At 37.4% G+C, this 21,640-nt stretch overlaps 4 protein-coding genes across 5 annotated transcripts in view; 1 reads left to right on the forward strand and 3 right to left on the reverse strand.

Annotated features, from left to right (window-relative positions):
* Positions 1 to 445: 445 nt before the first annotated feature.
* Positions 446 to 1,798, forward strand: LOC117237823 (malignant T-cell-amplified sequence 1 homolog). The gene is made up of 6 exons (XM_033502185.1): positions 446 to 668; positions 755 to 907; positions 981 to 1,081; positions 1,208 to 1,341; positions 1,429 to 1,496; positions 1,575 to 1,798. The coding sequence occupies exons 1-6, from the start codon at positions 658 to 660 to the stop codon at positions 1,654 to 1,656; spliced, it is 549 nt and encodes a 182-aa protein (XP_033358076.1). The 5' UTR covers positions 446 to 657; the 3' UTR covers positions 1,657 to 1,798.
* LOC117237808 (pollen-specific leucine-rich repeat extensin-like protein 1) lies at positions 1,790 to 4,994 on the reverse strand. The gene is made up of 10 exons (XM_033502161.1): positions 4,931 to 4,994; positions 4,765 to 4,811; positions 4,610 to 4,690; positions 4,294 to 4,500; positions 4,134 to 4,218; positions 3,925 to 4,047; positions 3,690 to 3,862; positions 3,494 to 3,595; positions 3,219 to 3,407; positions 1,790 to 3,148 (listed from the first exon to the last, which is right to left on the reverse strand). The coding sequence occupies exons 1-10, from the start codon at positions 4,992 to 4,994 to the stop codon at positions 1,961 to 1,963; spliced, it is 2,259 nt and encodes a 752-aa protein (XP_033358052.1). The 3' UTR covers positions 1,790 to 1,960.
* Positions 4,995 to 5,995: 1,001 nt separating this feature from the next.
* LOC117237814 (vacuolar protein-sorting-associated protein 36) lies at positions 5,996 to 8,019 on the reverse strand. 2 transcript variants are annotated; one of them, XM_033502173.1, is made up of 6 exons: positions 7,787 to 8,019; positions 7,536 to 7,731; positions 7,097 to 7,458; positions 7,006 to 7,038; positions 6,588 to 6,803; positions 5,996 to 6,528 (listed from the first exon to the last, which is right to left on the reverse strand). In XM_033502173.1, the coding sequence occupies exons 1-6, from the start codon at positions 7,880 to 7,882 to the stop codon at positions 6,355 to 6,357; spliced, it is 1,077 nt and encodes a 358-aa protein (XP_033358064.1). In that variant the 5' UTR covers positions 7,883 to 8,019; the 3' UTR covers positions 5,996 to 6,354. The 2 variants fall into 2 exon arrangements, with proteins under 2 accessions (XP_033358064.1, XP_033358063.1); XM_033502172.1 differs by having other exon boundaries at positions 6,874 to 7,038; positions 7,787 to 8,015.
* A 276-nt stretch (positions 8,020 to 8,295) lies between these two features.
* Positions 8,296 to 21,640, reverse strand: part of LOC117237807 — a 75,086-nt gene continuing 61,741 nt past the window's right edge. The window contains exons 3-14 of the mRNA XM_033502160.1: positions 19,018 to 19,117; positions 18,769 to 18,902; positions 16,636 to 17,799; positions 16,303 to 16,522; positions 16,117 to 16,224; positions 15,940 to 16,034; positions 15,802 to 15,868; positions 15,416 to 15,741; positions 14,942 to 15,074; positions 14,608 to 14,862; positions 14,185 to 14,304; positions 8,296 to 14,107 (exon numbers count right to left, since the gene is read on the reverse strand). Coding sequence (XP_033358051.1) covers positions 13,925 to 14,107; positions 14,185 to 14,304; positions 14,608 to 14,862; positions 14,942 to 15,074; positions 15,416 to 15,741; positions 15,802 to 15,868; positions 15,940 to 16,034; positions 16,117 to 16,224; positions 16,303 to 16,522; positions 16,636 to 17,799; positions 18,769 to 18,902; positions 19,018 to 19,117 — 2,905 coding nt within the window. The 3' untranslated portion in view covers positions 8,296 to 13,924. The remainder of the gene's footprint in view (positions 14,108 to 14,184; positions 14,305 to 14,607; positions 14,863 to 14,941; positions 15,075 to 15,415; positions 15,742 to 15,801; positions 15,869 to 15,939; positions 16,035 to 16,116; positions 16,225 to 16,302; positions 16,523 to 16,635; positions 17,800 to 18,768; positions 18,903 to 19,017; positions 19,118 to 21,640) is intronic.

A 21,640-nucleotide genomic window follows, 5' to 3' on the forward strand; every position in this document is an offset into this window, starting at 1 on the left:
AAATACGCTCGTAAGACAGCCGAGAGTCACCGCGGACAAGATGTCAGTCATGAAATACGTAGAGCTCAGATCGTCCATCACTCCCCGTTTACAATAAACTATTCCGGTACTTTCGAAATTTAAATTTAACCCGTATAAAAGACCCGACTAACGTATCGTCCTTGTTCTATCCTATCGCGACGACATAATCTTATTTCCCTATGGTCTTCCATATAGTTTTAGCAGAGCTACTACTATCCCCTAACTAGACCCTTAGGGAAGTAAAACTTTGAAAAATTATAAGCAGCAAGTATGTAATTACAGTAGCCAGTAAAATTCGAAATAAGTGTAAATCTAAGATATTACATTCTTACATTCTATAATATTCTTCTATGTAAAAAAAAATTAACTTTCCCTCGTATAATTATATTTCACGATTTTATATATATATATATATATATATATATACACTTGCGTGTCAATGTTCATGCATTGATCGGTATTTGTATTTATATAGTATTACAGCTTGAAATTCACGCGTTGCATATACCGGTTATCGTTTAAACTTTTGAAAAATTAAAGTTGACATCAAGAATTAATAAATAATTGTATGTAGTTTTTTGTACACTGATACGCTAATTCTGCAACGTTCGATATTATTTTATAAAGGGGAGAAAAATGTTTAAAAAGTATGTATGACGTTTTGTCTCTTATAAGAACATAACCTTTTTCTAACAATAATAATATAATGATATTGCTTGCTATATCTTATTAGATTCGACGAAAAAGATAGTGTTTCTGGTATACAACAATTGAAATCATCGGTTCAAAAAGGAATTCGTTCGAAGCTTTTGGAACTTTATCCTCACTTAGACGGTCATATAGATGCTATCGTTCCAAAGAAAGATGCTTTTCGAATTATAAAATGGTAAGCTATCTCAAAAGTAATGGATTTTACGTTTAGTATTAGATGATTTTGTTTATGTTTATTTTGTGATTAGTCACGACCATATAGAGATTATAGTAAATGCGGCAGGAGATCTTTTGTTCTTTCGTCAACGTGAAGGACCTTGGATGCCTACTTTAAGATTGTTACACAAATGTAAGCGATATCTTCCTACGATAAATAAGACAAAACAAAGTTTGATTAATAGAAAGTTAATTTCAAACAAAATATTGTTGTATTTTACAATTTATTTTGCTTCGACACAAAATTTAAACATTCTAGACCCATTTTTTTTACCAATGGAACAAGTTGATAAAGGTGCTATCAGGTTTGTTCTTAGTGGAGCTAACATTATGTGTCCTGGTTTAACGTCGAAAGGTGCAAAGATGACACCCGTAGAAAAGGGAACAGTCGTTGTATCCTTTGTTGAAATAACTAGAATGAGCTTGTTTACCAATTTCCAAAATTAATTGAGCATATTAAATTCTTAACTTGAAATATAGGCTGTTATGGCAGAGGGCAAGCAACATGCTTTAGCTGTGGGTGTTACTACATTGTCAACAGATGATATGTAAGTAAAAGAAACCTAGTATAGAATATGTGAAAAATATGAAGACTGCTCTGTGCGTTATAACAATGTAATTTACAGAGTTAAAGTGAACAAAGGAATAGGCATAGAAAATTGTCATTACTTAAACGATGGACTTTGGCAAATGAAATCTGTGAAATAGAAGACTGATGTACATTGCCCAAGGTGTATTATACGGATATATTGATTGTTGTATGAATGCACTTTGTAACATTTTTGAACATGAGATGTGCTGTGAAGTGATAATTCCAATTACGAAATTACTCTCATAAATAAAAAAGAAAAATTGTCAATGCATCTTTATTGTACAAACTGAATGTATATGACAAATTTATTATAACTGTTTAAATGCATCGATATTATTTAAATGTAATTTTATAGTTTACATAAAATCAAGAGAAATCTATAAGGGAATAGATAGAATAGTATACGGTTATAAAAAATAATTAACCAGATCCTGATTTAATATCTGCTTGGCCTTCTTGATTTTCTGAAGGAACGGAACGTTCATTTTCACAATGTCCCGATGCTGGAGAGTAAGATGAATTACTAGCATCGGAAGTTGGTGCGGATGCGTTGCTTGAACCCGGTACGTTGTTATTAGTAGTATTATTTTCGCCAACGGCATGAGGAGATTGTGGATGGTAATGAGGACTGTGCGGGCTGTGAGGACCATGGGCGTGAGGACGGCCCATAGTATGTGGTGAATACTGCGAATATGGTTGATGGTAATACGGATGTGCGTATTGAGGATATGGTTGATGATATGGTTGTTGTTGAGAATAAGCATAGGATGGATGAGGAGGTCTTGGAGCTAGTGGAACATTTTGAGCCTGCTGAGTAGGTGGTTGATATTGCTGACTGTAACCTTGATTCGGTGGAATCATTTGCGGTGTATGTGGATTAGAAACTGGCCCTTGAGGTGGAAGCACCTGTGTCCCCTGGGTTCCTTGATGAGGCGGTATCGAGTGATTAGCTAACATTCCTTGTGGATGAGGATTATGTTGTATAGGAGGAGCTGGCGAAGAAACAGGAGGCATATTCGGCGTATTTGCATTTGCATTTGCATTTGCAGGTGCATTAGTGTTAGCAGAAACTGCTGCTGTAGTAGTAGTAGCAGCAGCAGTAGTAGTGGTAGCAGTAGTGGTAGTAGTAGTAATAATAGGTTGCTGCGATTGTAAAGAAGATGGTTGTGATTGTTGCGTCGGTGGCTGCTGTTGTTGTTGTGGATGCTGTTGATGTTGAGTTGGTGGTGGTGGTGGCGGTTGCTGTTGATGTTGAATTGGTGGTGGTTGTTGATGATGTTGAGTTGGTGGAGGTGGCTGCTGTTGTGATTGCGGTTGTGAAGACGGTGGTGGTGGTGGTTGTTGTTGCTGCTGCTGTTGTTGTGCTGCTGGTGGTGGTGGTGGTGGTGGCGGCGGCGGAGTTTGTTGTTGTTGCTGCTGCTGCTGTAGTGGACTAATAGTTCCACTGTACATTCCAGAATTAGATGTATGTTGATTAGAATTTCCTTGAGCTGATGAAGGTTCTGCTTTATTTTCAGTATATGGTGGTGAGGATGTTTCCTTTTTAATTTCATTATTAAGTTTTTCAGTTCCATTTGTCTTTTTATCTATTGCATCATGATCAGGAACCTACGAGGAAATAGCAATGCGTAACGATACTTGTGCATCAATAATAACAATTGTTACAGATAATACTTACATCGGATGGTGTTTCATCGTTAATAGGAGCAGGAGTTGGAGTAGGAGTAGAATTTGGAGTTGATTCACTGGATGCAGGTCCATCCGAGCGATTTTCTTCTGCACCTTTTAATCTATCTCGCCTAAGTGCTTCGTATTGTCGTTCCACCATCTTATTGAATGTTTCTTCATCTACAGCTGGTTTACAATGCTAAAAGAGGCATGTTTGACTTCGGTATTTGAATAATTATCAAATAATAATTAATGGAACATATCTTATTAAAAATGATAACCTACCTTCTTCAATTCTTCTTGAAATATTTCGCTTGTCTCGATAAATTTACGTTTCTTTGCTTCAAATTTTTCTTCTATTTGTTGTAATTCAGCTTCGAGCTTTTTCTGTAACATGTAATGCCATGATATAGTAGATAAAATAATATATATTATATTAATATAATTAAAAATTAACTTCTTTTTTATCGTATATATATACCTGATGCATTGTTAAAGATTGTACTTGACGACGTAATACTTGCATTCGTTGTGTAGTAACAACTGAGCGAACATCCGGCACTACAGTATCACTAAATATCTCGTTAATAAGACGATGGTTTCGAGTATATCGAGAGTACGCAACATGTTTTACAGAATATCCATCATCTTGATCTGCAAAATAAAAAAATCATTTATATAACTTTTACTTGTCCGAATTATATAAATTTATATACCATCATCATCTTCTGCAGGTAAAATATCTATTCTTCTATCTTGCGCTGCTTGTCCTTTGGTACTGCCTGAAGAACGTTCATGACTTTCTCGATCATCATTATTTTGTTGTGCGGCACATAATGCTATAATAAAAATAATGATATATTGTACTAAGAATGTAATATAAATAAGTAGTGTACTTATTTACTTACTAATGTAAAATATTTACCAGATTTTCCTCTATTTTTAGCTGCGATGTAAGCTAAGTACGCAGGCGAATTGTGATAAGTTTTTAAACTTTTCTCATATTCAACCTATTGAAATTCAAGTAGTATTAATATGTAGTTTTACAGTTGTATAAAAATAATACCCATATATATGATCTTTACCTTTTCAGCTTCATATTCTTCGATAAACTCTGTTTTATCCTCCTCTGGTAAATCTCTCCACATCTGTCCAATAATCTTTCCTATTTCCCATAATTTTAATTCTGGATTTTGAGCTTTCACTTGATCCCAAACTTTTCTACTATATCTCATATAAGGCATAAGAGGTTTTTCTGGTGGCTTGGGTGGTTTGGGCATACGAGAATCAGCCTACTCGATATTAGCATAAAATAAAATTTTGACAGATTTACAAAAGTAGTGTTACAATTTCAACATGATTTTATTAAATATTTATATTATATATTTAAAAGGTACGTACGTTTGTATTTTTCCCAACTTTTTGTGGTGTAAATCCTGGATGACTATGAGGCGTTTGAATGAATGGGCTTTGTGCATCTTTCTATAGATTGTTATAAAAATTAGCTTTACATTTTGAAACGTGTATAAGCTTATTTACATAAGAAATTTACTTACGCTATTAGTTGAACTACTGCTACTTCCACCAGAAGCTCTGAGTCTTTCTGAAATGTAGTTAATATATATATATAACTTTTTTCTTTTTCTTTTTTTAATACGTACAGATTAAAAAGGAAAAACGGTATTTGATATAATTAAACAATTTAAGGTTAACAACACTTACGATTAGATGCAACAATATTTGAAGTAGCCATTGCCACTTGCTTATAGTTTGGAGGTAAAGCCATTTTGTACGTCAATGAGTCTTATTTTCTTAAAGGTATAACGAACACGCTCAATAACGTATAAATATTATTAACATTTGTAACGTTTGTGATAAAAAAAGAATTGTAGCGTGTTCCGAATTTCAAGAGATTCACTCAATCATATTGCTGTGACATTACAATTGTAGACAATGCTTCTTATACCGCGATAGAAATATCTTTTTTTTTCTAGCCTTAAACCAAAATTGTAAAGTTTGTCGAACGAGTCGAGTGAATTGTAGGGAACGAGAATGATCACGTGATGTATTGCAACGGGTTCAACCATTGGCTACTAATTGTTAGTTAATTGCTGATGTTCATAAACAATTTCGCATTACTGTAGTAAACTTATCAAATTAATATCTTAATTTCCACTTTTGTATTGACCAATCTTCACTTAAGAGATTAACGTCTTAAAAAAATTGATTTCACATGGTAGAAGAATTAGGCACTATGTTCCTAGTTTATTTTTCGCTAACTTGTACATAGAATTCTTAAATAACCAATATTTTTCAATAACTTTTAACATCTGCTATGGTGCAGATATTACCTCGTAATTATTAATTTGATCTTATTTACGACCAATTCATGACGGTGATCTTCTTATAATTGTACATCAATGCTTATAACAGTTTACAATAATTTATATTACTACCAACTTGTTAAAACCACTAAATATATGTCACTACAGTTGTAAGTTAAGCCTAATTTTTCTAGTTCTCATAATTCGTTGACAAACGAAAGCAGATATTTAATATCGTATTTATTCTATATTCGCGAGAATGCCATCATTATTTCTATCAGCCTTGAAAATTAGTTTTACGGAGTGTCATCGATAAGTACGCGTTACATTTATACGTGTATTATAATCTGTGATCATCGATATTTCACTTACTTATACTTGTTATTTCCGGTTTATTCACTCGAATTCGCAAACAGTATTTCGAGTTATTGCAACAAGTAAAATATTTATTTACAAATGCATATACATATATTGAATAATATACTGACTTATGTACATACTCTTATAAAGAATTCTTAATGATTACATTTTACTGGTTTTAATGTAATATTTATAAGTTACTCATTCGGACATTTACAAAAATTATTTTCGATTAAAATAAGTATTGATTTCAAAGAATACATTATAGATTTTGTTTCGCTTTCAAATCGATGCATTGTTGGTATAGCATATATGGCAATGCTTAATATTTAATTTTGATTCATTTTATATTGCAACATAATGCAATTCTATATGTGAAAGCATAAAGAATATAGGAGATTTTAAGTTATTTTTTACATTATGAAAGCAATACATATGATGGCAGTGAGCAAATTGGCAGTGTTAATCATTTTTTTCCAAAAATAAATTAGGGTAAAATCTTAAAGCTTCTATTGTGTCGTCTCTACATGCTTTTCCTCTTTTCTCCGTTACTAACAGTCTTTCGCGCGCTAAAAGGACTGATATACCCTCTGATTGAGCAAGTTCTTCTGCTGTTAGAGATCCTCTTTCTTTTATCTGTAAAAAATAAATAAAGTTAAGTTTTATACAAAAACTGTTCAGACGTATTTACTTACTAGATCAGCTATAACATCAACTATGACATTATCATCGTGCGATCGAGACTGAAGAACCATAACTCCGCTATCAAACACTCTCAATACTATAGGTAAACCTAAAGATGCTAATTGTCTACTGGCATTTAGTAAATCTTCCGGTGAAAGAAGTTCTAAACCTCTAGCTCTGTTTACACGACAATAAACATCTGTTAATGTTATCATTCCCCCAACTTCCTGTGGAATGAAATTACTTAAATATTTATCATGTATTATAAATTTAGTAACGATTATTAAGAATATTAACTTTAATTGGCTCTTCTAAAATATTTGCAAGTTGTTTTGCCAATTGCTTGAAATATTCGTTACTACTTTTATACGCATCTCTGGTAACGGGGTCATCAATGCCAAGACTCATTAAATAGGACTTAAATCTAACCGTTTCATCCTCTGTGATGTCTCCTTGTCTCTCCTGCAATGGTCTTTGATTATGAATGTCAATTTTACAAAGTAATCTTGTTGAGATTCACCCGTATTTTTGCCGAGATGGTTTTTGAAATGGAAACCATGTCTTTGGCTACTTCCATGAGCTTCTTAAGATCTTGAAAAGCCATTGATATGCTTTCGTCTGTTGCTTTCTGTTGTTCCTGAAGGCTTCTTTCAATACCTATGATACCTGTTCGTGTCTTTATTTGCGGCAGAGGCTTATTAATGTCTCTGCTATTTTTTGTGTTGCTATCGGGATGTTCCAGAGGCACGATAGGTGTAAATTCCCAAATTCGTCTTGTAATAGCATCGGACAAATGTGTATGAAAATTTGGATCCAAACCTTCTTTAAACGAGAATTTAATATAGTTGCATACGCTATTATCCAACGGACCGGGCATTTTATCTGTAAAGCAAAATGTAGTATTAGCATTATTACGTAGCTTGATTTACAAATATATTTTTTCACTAATTATAATATACCGATTGGAGCTTCAGAAAGGTGTATAACAACTTTTTTACTGCGTCCAAAGGAAAATGGTCCAGGAATTTCTTCCTCGAAGAAAACTATATGACGAAGAGATAACGAAAGGCATGTATGACCGCGTGATATATCACCAGGTCTTCCCCAAAGAAATCTGTGGCTGGTAAGTACTAATTCACCACTTTCAAAATTTGTCTGTCAAAAAGTTGAAGGTTATGTTTTACTTTGATGTTACGATTAATATACATACCTTGATATCTCCATCGTATATGCATATGCTAACATCGCGTCTTATATAAATTTCATTCGGAAGAAGTCGAGAATCAGCGTATTCAAATCTATTCATTATTTCTGAAGATTAAGATGCAAAATCAAGAGTGTTACAAAGACACGTAGAAAACAGTTTATCTCGGGCATAAACTGTCTTACTGGCAATTTTGACGTATTCTAACCGCAAGATGTCCTTCGATTTCGTTACAATTTACTTTCACTCTAACGCTAAATCGTTGATATATTTTATGTTCTGTTTATCTACGCGTTTTCTAATAGCAGTAATGTAATAGTTGATTTTATTTTCTAAGCTTTTTGCTTTCGACTATGTAATTAGTACTAACAATTGCAATTTTATGTAATTTAAAATATCCACTTCATTTTAAGTAATTTAAAGATTGAAATTGGGATAACTTGCAAAATTATATATGGATATATAGACAAAAATTTATACAGGAATTCAAGGTGATAATCACGAAATAGATGACATTAGTTGTTACTTTAAATATATTTGTTTGGAATTTATTCAGTAAACGAATCGTGTAAATAGAATCGCAACCATGATTAACAATGATCATGTATGTATAGTTAATAGTACGTGATTTTCCGTGTACTTGTTACATTACACGATTGTGTATAGTGATTAACCTTTTCATTTGTAATATATTTTTTTCACAGATTTTAGCGTAAGGTTGTTTTTCGTTTGTTTATAATTAATATAGCATAATGTAATGTGTAACAATACACGTTATACCTTTCACAAGCACAAGCTCGAACGTACCTTACCTTAAGGGATATGTTACTATTATTAAAATTAATAATTTTAAATCTATACAAATTTCCATATACATTTTCCGCTCAATGAATCTATACTTTTAAATATACCGTACTTTTAAATATAACATGAAGAGATCGTAAAAACTGAAAAGCAAAATTACATACACGATCAAATTGAACTATTTAATGATATATGGGTAATTTATTTTTAGATTTCGTTTAGAAACAAGTAATTGTAGGCAGAATAAATCAAAATTACTTTATCGGAATTGATTTTGTTAAGTTTTCGTTTACATTCGTTCTGTTTACTGTTCTATTGTAAATTGAATAATAGCAAATAAAAAGATTTTTCCAACATACGGGGAGAATTAACTTTATCACGAGAAATAGATTTCTCTTCAGATTCTTAATTAATTTGTTTGTAACTGTTCTTTCCTTAACATCGATAAAACAATAATTATTAAAATTATTAGTAAATTAAAACATTTATTGGTATGGATCGTTGAAAATCATTACCAATACTTCATATATGGTTATTTGAAACGATGCAGCGTCTGTCGAAGTACATAAACGCTTTAACAATTCCCTTAAGTTCATTTAAGCAGGATAGCGTCAGCAACTTGCTTGAATATTTTTATAATCGTTTAAATTTGCACGGTTTTTGATTCGGTTTTTGAATCTGGCGACGGTACGCACGAGCATAATCCGAAATGTAATTAGGAAGGGCTTGGCAAGGATTGTTCTTCATAAAGTTTCACCTTAGTCGATAAGATACAAAGACCAATGCATATACAGGGTGAGGTGAATGTGCCCTTATTATATCACAGAGAGGCGTAACAAAAATATAAAACAATTTAAACTTTATAGTATTTTTGTATGAATCATATACGCTCATGCAACGGCTACGCGTTGCGATTCGTCCTACAATTCTGATCGCGATTTCTAAATTATAAGGCATCGTAATTCCTTTTCTCACGAATCCTGATTTTCTGATTAATCAAAATTTTATACGTGATTAACGATACGATATCTAAAATATAAATCAAGAATATCCTAAAGAACGTAAGATACGAGTGAAACAGCTGTGCCGCGAGAAGATATTATATCGGTGTGATAAAATAAATGATAACGTTTATACAAACATAGAATGTTTCAAGATAGAACATTCTGTGTATAGAACTGATTAACAATGTAAATTATTGAATTGAACTCGCGCGTAATTAAGCAAGAGTATAAGAAAGTACTCTTTGAATATAACCAATAAAACTTATTTAAGACATACATACATATATGCATATCGACGAGTTCTATTATTTAGGTGGTTAACTGTATCGTTTGCAGTACGAATCGCATTGGCATTATTATTGTCATCATCACTCCTTTTTCCCTTCTTTTCCCTATCCGATGATCGTTCGTTCTCATCTTATCTTTCACGCTATTCTTTCCTCGCGTTCTCTTTACATTCTCTCGTTTGTTCACGTTCTCTCACTTCCATTTTCTCTTGTCTCTTGCATGCTCCTTTCTTTCCTTCTCTCTCTCTCTTTCTGTCCCCCCGCCCCTCTCGCGCTTCCGCTCCAACTCTACGCTCGCTCTCTTTTATTCTCGTTCGCTCTGTTTCTCTTAATTTCGTCTATAGCTAGCCCCTGACAAAACTAAATTCTGGTAAACGAGAAGCAAGCTATTGAATGCCTTCAATATTGTTCTCTCCCTGTCTCATCGTTCTGCGCCATACGTTCAATGTATTCCAGTTTTTAACAGTAAAACTTAGTAATACGTATCCGTAACATATGCGTACACGGACGCAGACAGACGTACGTGAACAATTCCACTTACGCGTGTGTGCGGGCGCGTGTGCGCCACGTTGGTATTAAGAATAAAAGATCAGTTTTGTGCTGATATACAACAGTGTTTTGAATGGTAATTTCACTTACATGTATACAGATTATACATACGTACTACGTACGGTTTCATGAGTACAAAGTGGAACGCGAGGACGATTCAATTGATTTAGCTTCGTCGTGTCGGATCATTTTCTTCCATTCTTTTCTTTCTCGTTTTTCTTTTCCGTCTTTTTTTCATTAAGAGCTATCTACGAGTTGTATTTGAAGGAAAAGAGGAATCGATTGATTTGACTGGATCTGGATCGAACTTGCGATCTAAAATTTCCCTTTATCCGCGAATACTCTCTCTTGATTTTGTACAATTTTTTGAATTTTGAAGAATGAAGAAATACTCAATATTTCGTGAATCGATTGTTGATAGTTCATTTCATCGGCGTTAAAAATCGTTCAAGTTTCGATCGAGGTATGCACGTAATAATTAATCACAATCGTTCTCGCTGACCACTTTGTATGAAACGATGCAGAGATACATATCGTTCACGATGGATAATTTACAAATATAGTTATGGAGTTAATGAGAGTTCAGCGATATTAGTCCCATAGTAAGTTAGCGATAGAAAATATCCTGAATAAGTTCATAAGTATGGATTTAAATAGTCGGCAATTTATGACAAAAAATGTATAATATAGAGTGTAAAATTCTCTCGTAATGTAACTATACATATATATAGATGTTGTATATGTATATATACACGTGGCGTATGAGTAATGTGTACGTGTAATACGAAGAGTTAGGTTTGTTAAATTTTATCGTGTACGAAGAGGTACAAAATTTATAGGTATAGAATAGACTATGAGGTCCGAAAGGCTATCTAATTCGTTCGATTTGCGTTAACGATCCCGTTAGTCGAAGTATCGCGTGGTTTTCCATTTCTGTCGGATCTATAAACGTATCGTTAATTATAAATTAAGATTTCCATGAACATTCTTCTGTATTTCGAACAGCACGCATCATCCAATCACGATGATAATATCAATTAACACTAACGACGAAGAAAATTATTTTAATAAAATATGCATTTTTCATGTCAAATCACAAGAATAATTGTTTTCGTACCTTCTCCTAATTTCAATGACATTCCGCACAAATAATTCCGACCAAATGATAACGCGTCCAATTATATCAAGGAATAATCGAGTATTATCGTAACCTCGAACGTTCGATGGAATTGTAATGGTGCAAATTTTGTAGGATTAAGTCGACGTAAGATTTCTTCTATGAACTGTACCGTGTACGTATAAACAACCGGCAACAGATTTGCATCGACCAAGCATTGCTTGAAGATGGTGTAATTCGGTCATGTGCCAAGTACTGTCACGAACAGGAAAGAGGAGAAAGGAATCGAGGTTAACCATTTGATCGTCGAAATGAAATAACAAAAAGAGATGGACAGACTCTCCGAGAAGAAAGAAGGAACAGAAGAAGAAGAAGAGGAAGAAGAAGAAGAAGATATATGAAAAGGATGATCGTTGGTCGTTAGAGAAGAGAAGAATATAATCAAGAATTGCGATCAATCGTCCACGTTTGGAAAAGAATGCTCTGCACGTCGAGTACGTCGTTAATAAACTCTGTACAAACATTAACAGTTCATTGGGAACAACAACATTTACATCTTGATAAAACCCTGAAACAGAGCTTCCATCGTTCATAAATTTTTCAACGTCGCAATGAATTTTTTAATTGCGGCGCAACATTTCTTGTTTCTTTTACTTGCTCTTTTTTTTCTTTTTTTTTTCTTCAATTTCTTTTATTCCTCTGTAACTATGTAGCCAGTCATTCAATGAACAACGAGCAAGATTACAACGATACGCCAGAATAGAGGCACGAAAAAAAAAAAAAAGAAAAGAAAAGAAAACATGTTTTCTTTTTTTTTTACAAGTATCGTACAAAAACTAATAAATAATCCTGGCGTTAAAGAACACGATGATTATCCGACGTGGAAAAGGGTAATTTTTCTCTCTCGAAAAAGAAACAAACTGCATTCTAACTAATATCAACATAGGTACATACGGAATACATTCAGAAGATGTCTCTGATGGACATTTCTTTATACACGTAAGGAAGGTTCGATTAAGCTTTTCTAAAATGTATCGGTTTATACGTGTATTCCTTTGCAAAGGAAAAGAAACTGAGAAAGAAGAGGAGAACACATTTTTTAATGCCATCGCTAATTCGTACGGGTTGGTTTGTGCATAATTTCGTATGCAATTTGATGTTTAATTCACAAAGGCAAAAAGGATATTCCTTGGCTCTGACATTCGCCGGCCGTATACGATATCTCGATACAAATATTTGAGCCTCGTAGCGAGAATCTAGCGGTCTCGTCACAAAGTTCGTTCGAACCTTCCTCGTGGAGGGACACACGGTATGGAGAACGATGTGGATCCATTTAGAACCTACAGCGATTTGTGCTTGACGATGACTTTTGATATCGATATATCAGTCTGAAATGATTGATATCAGCTCCGTGTTACATCCCGACTCATTCTCACGTTTCTTACAATTTTGCTTGTTTATCTTCCATTTTAACGGTAACCTTGTGTCGTGATTCACGTTGGAGCAAATCGCGTGAGCTTTCATCACGGAGCCGTCAATTCGAATCTTATCATTAGACGAAACAACATATCATGTACATCCATTTAGTACATGTACAATAGGATACGAGTTTGACATTGAGAATTTTATACCATCAAATCGAAAACGATGAATTGTAGATTTTGTTGAATTGTCATGTTTCTGCTTGGAACGTGTCGCCACACGTTTACGAGTGTGCTTCCTCGTTAGAGCATAGAGGAGAACGGTTAAAGAGAGAAAGCTGGACATTCGGTAAAATACTTACAAGTAATCGTAACGTGAATAGAAAAATCTTTCGCATTGAGGCCTTAAGTTTGTCAGCACCCTGTAAATTCACGAATTTATATACAATAAATCCAACGAATTGTACGTGATCGTTTCTTTCAAAGGTCAACAAAATCATCTAGGTTTCTCTCTTCTATATTCTTTTTGTTAATGAAAATAGACTATTAATTAATACTGTATATTATTGGGTTATTCTAAAAGATCACGCAGTTTCGAACGGTCTATTTAAAAAAAACGTAACTTCATTTCCTTCTCAAGCTTCTTTCTCTTGAATGGAAATATTCTCAAAAATAGGAAGACCTCGAAAATCGAAAATGCTTATCAGAATTCTCCTATTTGAAAGATTGAAATTTCTATATCGTAATTTGCAATGTTGCTCTAATTCCAAAGAAAATCGTTGAAGCATGGGAAAGTACCTAATGCTTTTTAAAAGTGAACGGCTGAAAACTCGGACGAATATCAGGATAACTCACTACAACATCGTGTCTACGTAATCCTACCGTTCTCCCAGTATACTTTAAATCCGTGCAGATTTTCGTTCTATTATATATTCGTTTTGCCAACATCCTACGCGATTTTTTCATTTCCTGAGCGGATGCCACATGGCGACAGGGCGTCTTTGAGCAGCCAACATTTGTCGCCAATGGACGAATGCTCGTCCTGCTGACGTAGGTCCCACGATAACGTGTCCGACGGAGTACGGCTTCGAATTTACACCCTGTTCATTGTTTACTTCCGCTACAGTTAGCCTTATCTGTATGTTCTGAAATTAGATTGAAGAAATTAGCATGTCTTTCTCACAATACCTAACAAATTTTATAATTAAAAATTATTCGAAACCTGCAGAATATGACTGGGAACGTTAAAAATAATTGCCTCGTTGAAGATTGGACTTTCTTCTCCCTTTTTCACAGACGTCTTCTTCTTGTGGATCTTTTTGCCTTGTTGTAGCAAGTAAACCTTTGGAACATAGTAAATGCATCATTCAATGATCAATCAGTATCTATGGATCATACGTGATCACAATAATTTCAGTTAGCCTATTTGATTTTGAAAATGTTTAATTTATATAATATAATAAATCTTATCTCTCTTTTTTTTGCGTTTATGTGTATAGATTCTCAAGAGAACTATTTTGAAGGGGACAATGTACACTTTTCATTAAATGACGTATGAACATTTTTACAGGGTCAGTCTCGTTACTTCTTAGACGCACCTCGGTGCATACGTTGAGATTACAATGAGAAACAAGCACTTTATTACCTTAACGAAGAAATCACCGGGCACAGTACTGACACCATGTAAATTTCTAGCCTTCACAACCACCAGGGTGAGTCTTTCAGCCGTTTGCAAGTAGCTCAAAGAGAACATCAACTCTCCAAGTCTTGGCGTGGGCAAAGCTGATCCCAGAAGTGGTAACCACGTAGTTGCAGGTGCTCTTGAGGCGGGTCCTAGACGTAACCTAGCTTCTCCGATGAGGGATGTTCCATCACCTATACTGGTCTCGTCAGAAAATACCTTAAAAATTTCCCATGCAGATAATATCGCTTATCAAGCATTTCACATATTTCGAATTACTTTAATTAAAATAACATACTTCAACGAGAAGAGTTCTTCCAGTGGGACCATCGTCCAGGGGGAACAAAAAGTTTTCTTGATAACTAGGCGACGGACTGCCTCTATACAACCGGGTTTTCACGTGTAATTGTCTATTCGGTAACAGACAAACTCTAAAAGAATAAATAAGTATCGACGGTTAATTTAACTATCCTTCTTTCTATGGTGGATATGTAATATTTAACCCTTTCATGTTTGACGCGTGTACGCAATATTGCGCTTTACAAATTATTCGCTAACTAATAATTGGTTGTGCAATAATAAGTAATAATGATCGAGAAAAACAAATTTTTCACAAAATCTAAGAACTATTCGATCCTGAAACGGTTAAATTTAGATATTTCTACGATCTTTTGCCTGATATAATTCAATCCCGGACCTGGAAATTATTTCGTTCGTCGGATTATTAATCTAATCAGTATCAAACGTAATAAGCTTGACGAAATGTTCAAACCTGGCAAAGGTATCTTGAGCAGGTTGTCCGTCCGAGGTGACGAGATCTCTGGCTTCGAGAACGCTGACCGCGAGATCACCCTCGCTATCAGCACCTCGGCCACCCCATCTGTCGTACTGGACACCGACGCACACATGACCGACGACAGGTGCTTCTTCGAGATCGTTTAACACTACACTGGTATCCGAGCATACACTTTCGCAGCTTATTGCCCTTTTTAGGTTCGATTCATCCGGCGGTGGCTCTGGATCCGGGCCCTGAGGTCCACGACGACTTCCGGGATTGATGTCATTGTAATCGTTCATCGTGTAGTTTGTGACAAATGCCTGCGAATGAAATTATATTTAAATAACAGAAAATCGATATATCTGAAAGTGAAATTGTACCTGAGAGAACTTTCGCTTCAATTGCGCTTCCTCCAGTGCGACAAAAAAGTCGTGACTGTTTCGTTTTCTGTGAAATAAGTTGGAGATTAATTTGCTTTTTAAGACAGATCGACCAAGTTATCGTATATCGAAGGCTACCTTAACGAGTCAGCGTCATCGAGTTCGTTGAGTTCATGGATACCGTTCAATCTCTCCATACTTTTTTTTCTTTGCTCGATACTGTTTAAAATATCCTGAAAGTAAAATGATATATACGATGATACGATTCATCGAATAAAGTTTAAAATATAACCAAGATCGATAGTATAGTCGTACCTCTGAGGTTCTCGTGAAGCTTGGGTCAGTCATATACGTGTAAACCTCTTGACTGTGATCTTTAACTAACAACGGCGACGACGGTGGATCTTGTAAACTATTGTACACCTAAAATCGTAAAGATTTAATACGATGATTAAAATTTTAATAATATTCTAACGTCCTCCTAGACTCGACGCATACTACCTCTTGTGCAGTTCTATGTGCTTCTAAATTGAGTTCAGGACTGTAAAGATCGGAGCTACGCCTAGAGCCGTCAGGACCTATCACATCGGAATCGTTCTCCGCGTAAATATCTTGAACTTCATCGTGCAGTCTAGTAGTGGAGTTATCCTCCACCACCAACGACGGAGATCTCGATGGGAAGGTGAAACGTTGAACTTGTTGTGCCGAGGATACGACTGAGCTATAACAACCAAGAACAAAATTGTTAATATTTATTCGTACGAAAACTTCTTCTAGTTCTTTCCTTTCTTTTTTTCTTTTTTTTCTTCACAGAATGATCAATCTGACGTATACTTGTAAAATTCCGAGGCGTCGATGTAGCTGTGAGACGTGACCAATCTGAGAGCGTTGAATATTCTTTCGCCGGTTGTCTGGCCGTTCTTCTTTGGCACATCTTTCGGTGGGTCAGGTGGCGCGGGTGGCGGTGGTATCGGACTGGAAGCTACCTCACTGTTGACCTTCAACGCGTTGATCGATGTTTGAATCGTGTCATCGTAGAGGATGCGATCCTGATCTCGGTGGAGTCCGAGGTCGTTGATCGAGTCGTATATAGGAAGATCGGGTAAGCTCTGAATATATTGCGAGACCTTTTGCAACCCTTGATTCTCGCGAAACAGGTAGCACGGGCTGATATCGTCCTGAAGGCTGGAACTTGTAAAGGGCGTCATCTCGATGCTTTGCATCTCGTTGCTCTTACGATCGAGGTCGTTGCCGAGACTCTGAGTGCTGCGAAGCATCTTGGATAGTTCCTCGGATCCGTATATCGATCCCATGATAGTCTGGCTGGCGGCATTCGAAGAATTCGTCATATCGAAACTGCTTGGCGAGCTTCTCGAATCATTCCGGACATGTTGCCGTATTATGTGATTCCTTTGGACGATGTCGTAACTGCCGTAGCTCGTGTTGTTGTCCTCGTCCCCTTTCCCATCTAGCGTAGCTATAGGTACACCATGTACACCGTACCTAATTCTTGTCGATTCGAGGCCGGTATCGAATTGCCTGTAAGGATTGTGCCTATTCTGCTCTTTCCTCGGTTCTTCCTCGAATTCGTATCTCAATCTTGCGTCGATGTGATTTTGTGAGCCGTACGGTGTCATCTGAATATTCTCATTCGTCATGGTGTTCGGTTTCTCACCGTCGAATCTAAACGAACCGTGGTCGTTCGATGCTTGATGTAATGCATAATTTTTCATGGGCTCGTTCTGGAAAAGAAAGACCGACGGACCGTTCGACCTCGAAGGAATCGATGCTCTCTGCAACGATGGCGGCGGTGTCAGAGGTACCGGGCCAGCTTCCTGCATTCTCAGGTAGTCTACTGTGCTGGAGGTTTGAAGCGGAGATGGCCTTGGACGTGAAGTTGGCCTTGGTTGAGGTGCTGGTCTCAAAGGCTGCGGTGGTATGGTGCTGCCGGTAGCAGTGCCCAGAGGCGGATGAAGATCTCTATCTACCGGTTCGAATCTGCAAATATAGCAAGTTACGTCGTTTTGAGACAAACAACCCTCTTTCCTCCATTGTATGTTCTTCGTCGAAGCGTTTCTTTACTCTCTTCACGTTTTTTGCTTTATACACGAGTTGTTTTTATTTCTGATTTTTATTTCTCTAAATATGATATTTTTATCACACTGATGATATCCAACGCTCAAATCGCGCAGATATGTATCGTTTCGAATTCGGCGCATATATTAAGCCGAACTGTTCATTTGTCGAATATGAAATATTGGCCGCGTGACGCGCTGCGAGATGCGGATTTGATTTCATATTTCGCAGAAGCGCGGTTTTGGCTCGTTGTCGTGTGAAATATTAGTAAACGACTATCGATTGGCCGATTGCGTAGACATCGCACGCTTACAGGAAGAAAGGGAATTGCGTAATTTTCCCTTCGAATATAAATACTTTAACGATTGTTTCGAGCAAAGATTTATTTAATGTTTGTTGTATGAAACAACGAATGCACGAGGTGGTCGAATAACGTATAGCAACGACAATAATTAAGATTTAGTGCTTTTAATAACGACACTGTTATTCGATTGTAAGTTAGTCGAGCTATCGATGGTTTTAGCCAATTATTTTCCCAGTGCTTGTTCCGGAAAAACTTATCGCTGTGTCATCAAGTGGTCGATCGCATCAAGCAAAATATAAGAAATACGCGAATACCGGCCTATCGCTTCGACAATGTCCTGTGTCGTAATAAAATTAACGCGCGATGGCTCCGCCCTATCGTAATTTACACGGTGATTTCTTCCACGGTTCGGTTAACGATGAAATTCTATTTATTATCTGTCGTGGTTGTTTCGTCCTCGTCGAAGACATAATCGCTTTATCGGTTCACAATGCGCGATATGGCTTTTCATTAACCAACGTCCAGTGAATTAGTAATTTATTAGTAATCTAATCAGGAGTTGATTTCGCAGTTCGTTACCGCAATACCTGGTGAAAGCTCCTTGCGCGTCGAGTCTGAGGTCGCTGTCGCTGTGAAGCAAATGTTGAGATGCATTTCCAGGTTGTCGATATAAACCGGGAATTGTCTGGGCTATTGGATGTTGTGCTTTCACTAAACCAACCTGGAAAATCCATCGTAACGAATCGTCGGAATTTAAACTTTTCGAGTGACAAATCTTAAGCGAATTTTTTATTTCCTTTTAAAGTTTCTATTTTCTTCGTTTTACCAAAGTGTACCTTTTCTTCTCGCGGCGCCCATAACCACGATAGCCTTTGTCGCCATTGCTCGCAGATGTTCCAAATGTTTCTAGCGCTCCATTGCCAGTTGATGCAATACCTGCGGACAATATTCCAAGCAATTGTTATTATTAGTAGCCTCGCTAAAATTACATTAGTATGTTTCGCGTTAGATATCCGTTATTTATTTATATGTGTAAAAATTGCCTTTACGGTTAGATATCGAGCTTTTGGACTACGGTATGGCAGTTGGATTATTACTGAAAAGGGCTGCCGGTGTTTCTAGTTAATCGACCGATTTTACATTATGACAAAAGTCGTCGTGAACCGATCGACCTACTTTTTTCACATTTTTCTCCTTCCTTTTTTAACGTTCGATATGCTAGTGAGAAAGGTGTTTGGTCACATGGAGCGCTCGACGGCAGACTAATAGCGGGAATATGCTACTATTAAGAGTATGGGGGAATGCGCGCTCGTCAAAGGGGTGAGCGAAGAATCGATCAACGAGGAGAAATGAATTTTATCAAGTGTGATACTGCAAGGTAAAATAAAATTTCGCTGCATTCCCGGGCAACAGTTGTTTAATCGATTGCATGCGAAAGGCTCTGCACACGCTTTTTGAACTTGAACCTTTCCCTACCATAGAATTGTTCAGAGATATTTATTTTTGTTCATTGTTCAGAGATATTTATTTTTTTCACTTGTACCTAAATACTTATTATGTATTCATGAATGCTTGTTTTTATATGTGAGGTGTATGTGTATTGTCCGTGATAATTGTAGCGCTGGCTGTAGATGTCGTTGATGGGGTACTGCTGATTTTTTTCCGTTTTTGATACGTAGAAGAAAGATCGGACTCCGGTCGGCAGGATTTGAAAACCCGGGTCCCGAACGTTCGTAACCTAAGGCGCTAACCACTTGACTACCGTCGTCCGACAGAATTTAGTGTCGTGTGGCGGTATTTGTTGTTGAGTGCCGCCACAGTACCCCCTTACCAGTGATAACGTTTGTTCTTAGTGTGGTAAAGCGTCAGCCGATTGTTGTCAAGCCCGTGTAGATGTTGCGCGTTGTCTTCGATGTGGCATTGGATATCTGTCGGTACGGTGTGGGGCGTTCCGCGTAGGGTCGTAGGCCTGCCCTGTTCCTCTTTTTAATACGACGGGCTGGTGGTGATGCCCATGAACTTTGTAATGGCTACATCACTCCTGGCTTAGTCATCGTCTCGTATTCTGTCACCTGCTTGCGTGGGTCGGCAGTGAGGCGTCGAGTTTTGCTGAAGGAAGGACCGTTCCGTGTGCGTCGTAGCGGTAGATCCAGATTACCACAGTCTTAGATTCGCGATGATCGAAGTCTGGGGTAGCGCTATCACGATCACACCTGTTTTCGCTGTCGATCACGTCGGGCTCACCAATTTGATCAACATGCCCCCGCTGCAGCCGTCGGAGATCACGGCGTGGTTCACGCTACTGGAGATGCAATTCGAGGACATGGATCTCACAGACGGCAAGTGAAAATTCCTGACCCTTGCCACACAAGGATATCACAATATCGAGGATGTGAGGAGGAGGACATCAGAAGTTGAACGGTACAAAAAATTAAAAGGTGAGATCATCCGAGAGCTGGCTGATACAGCCGGCACGAGGTCACGCAGACTGCTGACCTCCGAAGAGATGGGTGACAAAAAGCCGTCCCAATTCTACCAACATCTAAGAAGACTAGCCAGCCCCTCCATACCGGACCGATCTCCTCCTCACACTCTGAAGAGGGCGACTCCCGGATTATGTCGACAACGCCCTGTGTCACAGTGAAGGATATATCGGCGTAAAGAAGCTGATGTAGGCAGCCGACCGGACCTACGAAACGCATTCATTGAGGATACAGAAAGTCGTCGTCGTTATTAAAAGACTGAAAGAACGAGAGGCGAACGACGAGGTTGCAGCAATCGTCGTAATCGGCTCCCACGTAAGAGTCCCACGACGCATCGTGAGCGATCATCGTCTGACGATTCTGGGGTGCAACTTCTTTTCTCTTAGTCTTAATAACGGTGACTTTCTGTCTTTTTAGTGAATGCGTTTCGGAGATCCGGCCGGCCGCCTACGTCAACTTCTCCACGCCGGTATCCTCCCCGCTGTGGCCAGGGCGTTGCCGAGATAATCCGGGAGTCGTTCTCTACCAGAGCGTGAGAAGGAAATCGTCCGGTATGGAGAGACTGGCTAGTCTTCTTAAATGTTGGTAGAATTGGGACGGCTTTTTGTCGCCCATCTCTTCGGAGGTCAGCAGTCTGTGTGAGATCGTGCCGGCTGTATCAGCCAGCTCTCTTGGATGATCTCACCTTTTAATTTACGTACCGTTCTCAACCTCTGGTGTCCCCTCACGTCCTCGATATTGTGATAGATACCGGGGTCGCCGAAGCATCTGGCCAGGGTCAGGAACTTCCGCTTATCGTCCGTGAGATCCATGTTGTCGAAGAATTGCATCTGTAAGTAGCGTGAACACGCCGTGATGTCCGACGGCTGCAGCGAGGGCACGTTGACCATTTGGTGGGCTCGTTGATCATTTGGTGGACTCGTTGATCACTGCGTTGCTCGTTGATCATTTAGTGGCTCGTTGCGTGCCGTCGCAC

The sequence above is a fragment of the Bombus vosnesenskii genome, unplaced genomic scaffold (genome assembly GCF_011952255.1).
Source record: "Bombus vosnesenskii isolate JDL3184/JDL3185 unplaced genomic scaffold, Bvos_JDL3184-5_v1.1 scf7180000013403, whole genome shotgun sequence".
Taxonomy (NCBI): domain Eukaryota; kingdom Metazoa; phylum Arthropoda; class Insecta; order Hymenoptera; family Apidae; genus Bombus; species Bombus vosnesenskii.

What these genes read in the sequence shown, in the direction of transcription:
- LOC117237823 (XM_033502185.1), top strand. An exon ending in GCTTTTCGAATTATAAAATG is followed by an intron (nt 908 to 980) that starts GTAAGCTATCTC and finishes TTTTGTGATTAG; the next exon opens with TCACGACCATATAGAGATTA. An exon ending in TAGAAAAGGGAACAGTCGTT is followed by an intron (nt 1,342 to 1,428) that starts GTATCCTTTGTT and finishes CTTGAAATATAG; the next exon opens with GCTGTTATGGCAGAGGGCAA.
- LOC117237808 (XM_033502161.1), bottom strand. Translation starts at nt 4,994, where the DNA reads ATGGCTTTACCTCCAAACTATAAGCAAGTGGCAATGGCTACTTCAAAT. An exon ending in AAATATTGTTGCATCTAATC is followed by an intron (nt 4,812 to 4,930) that starts GTAAGTGTTGTT and finishes ACTACATTTCAG; the next exon opens with AAAGACTCAGAGCTTCTGGT. An exon ending in AATCTTTAACAATGCATCAG is followed by an intron (nt 3,596 to 3,689) that starts GTATATATATAC and finishes TACATGTTACAG; the next exon opens with AAAAAGCTCGAAGCTGAATT.
- LOC117237814 (XM_033502172.1), bottom strand. Translation starts at nt 7,882, where the DNA reads ATGAATAGATTTGAATACGCTGATTCTCGACTTCTTCCGAATGAAATT. An exon ending in CCATCTCGGCAAAAATACGG is followed by an intron (nt 7,039 to 7,096) that starts GTGAATCTCAAC and finishes AGACCATTGCAG; the next exon opens with GAGAGACAAGGAGACATCAC. An exon ending in TTGATGTTATAGCTGATCTA is followed by an intron (nt 6,529 to 6,587) that starts GTAAGTAAATAC and finishes TATTTTTTACAG; the next exon opens with ATAAAAGAAAGAGGATCTCT.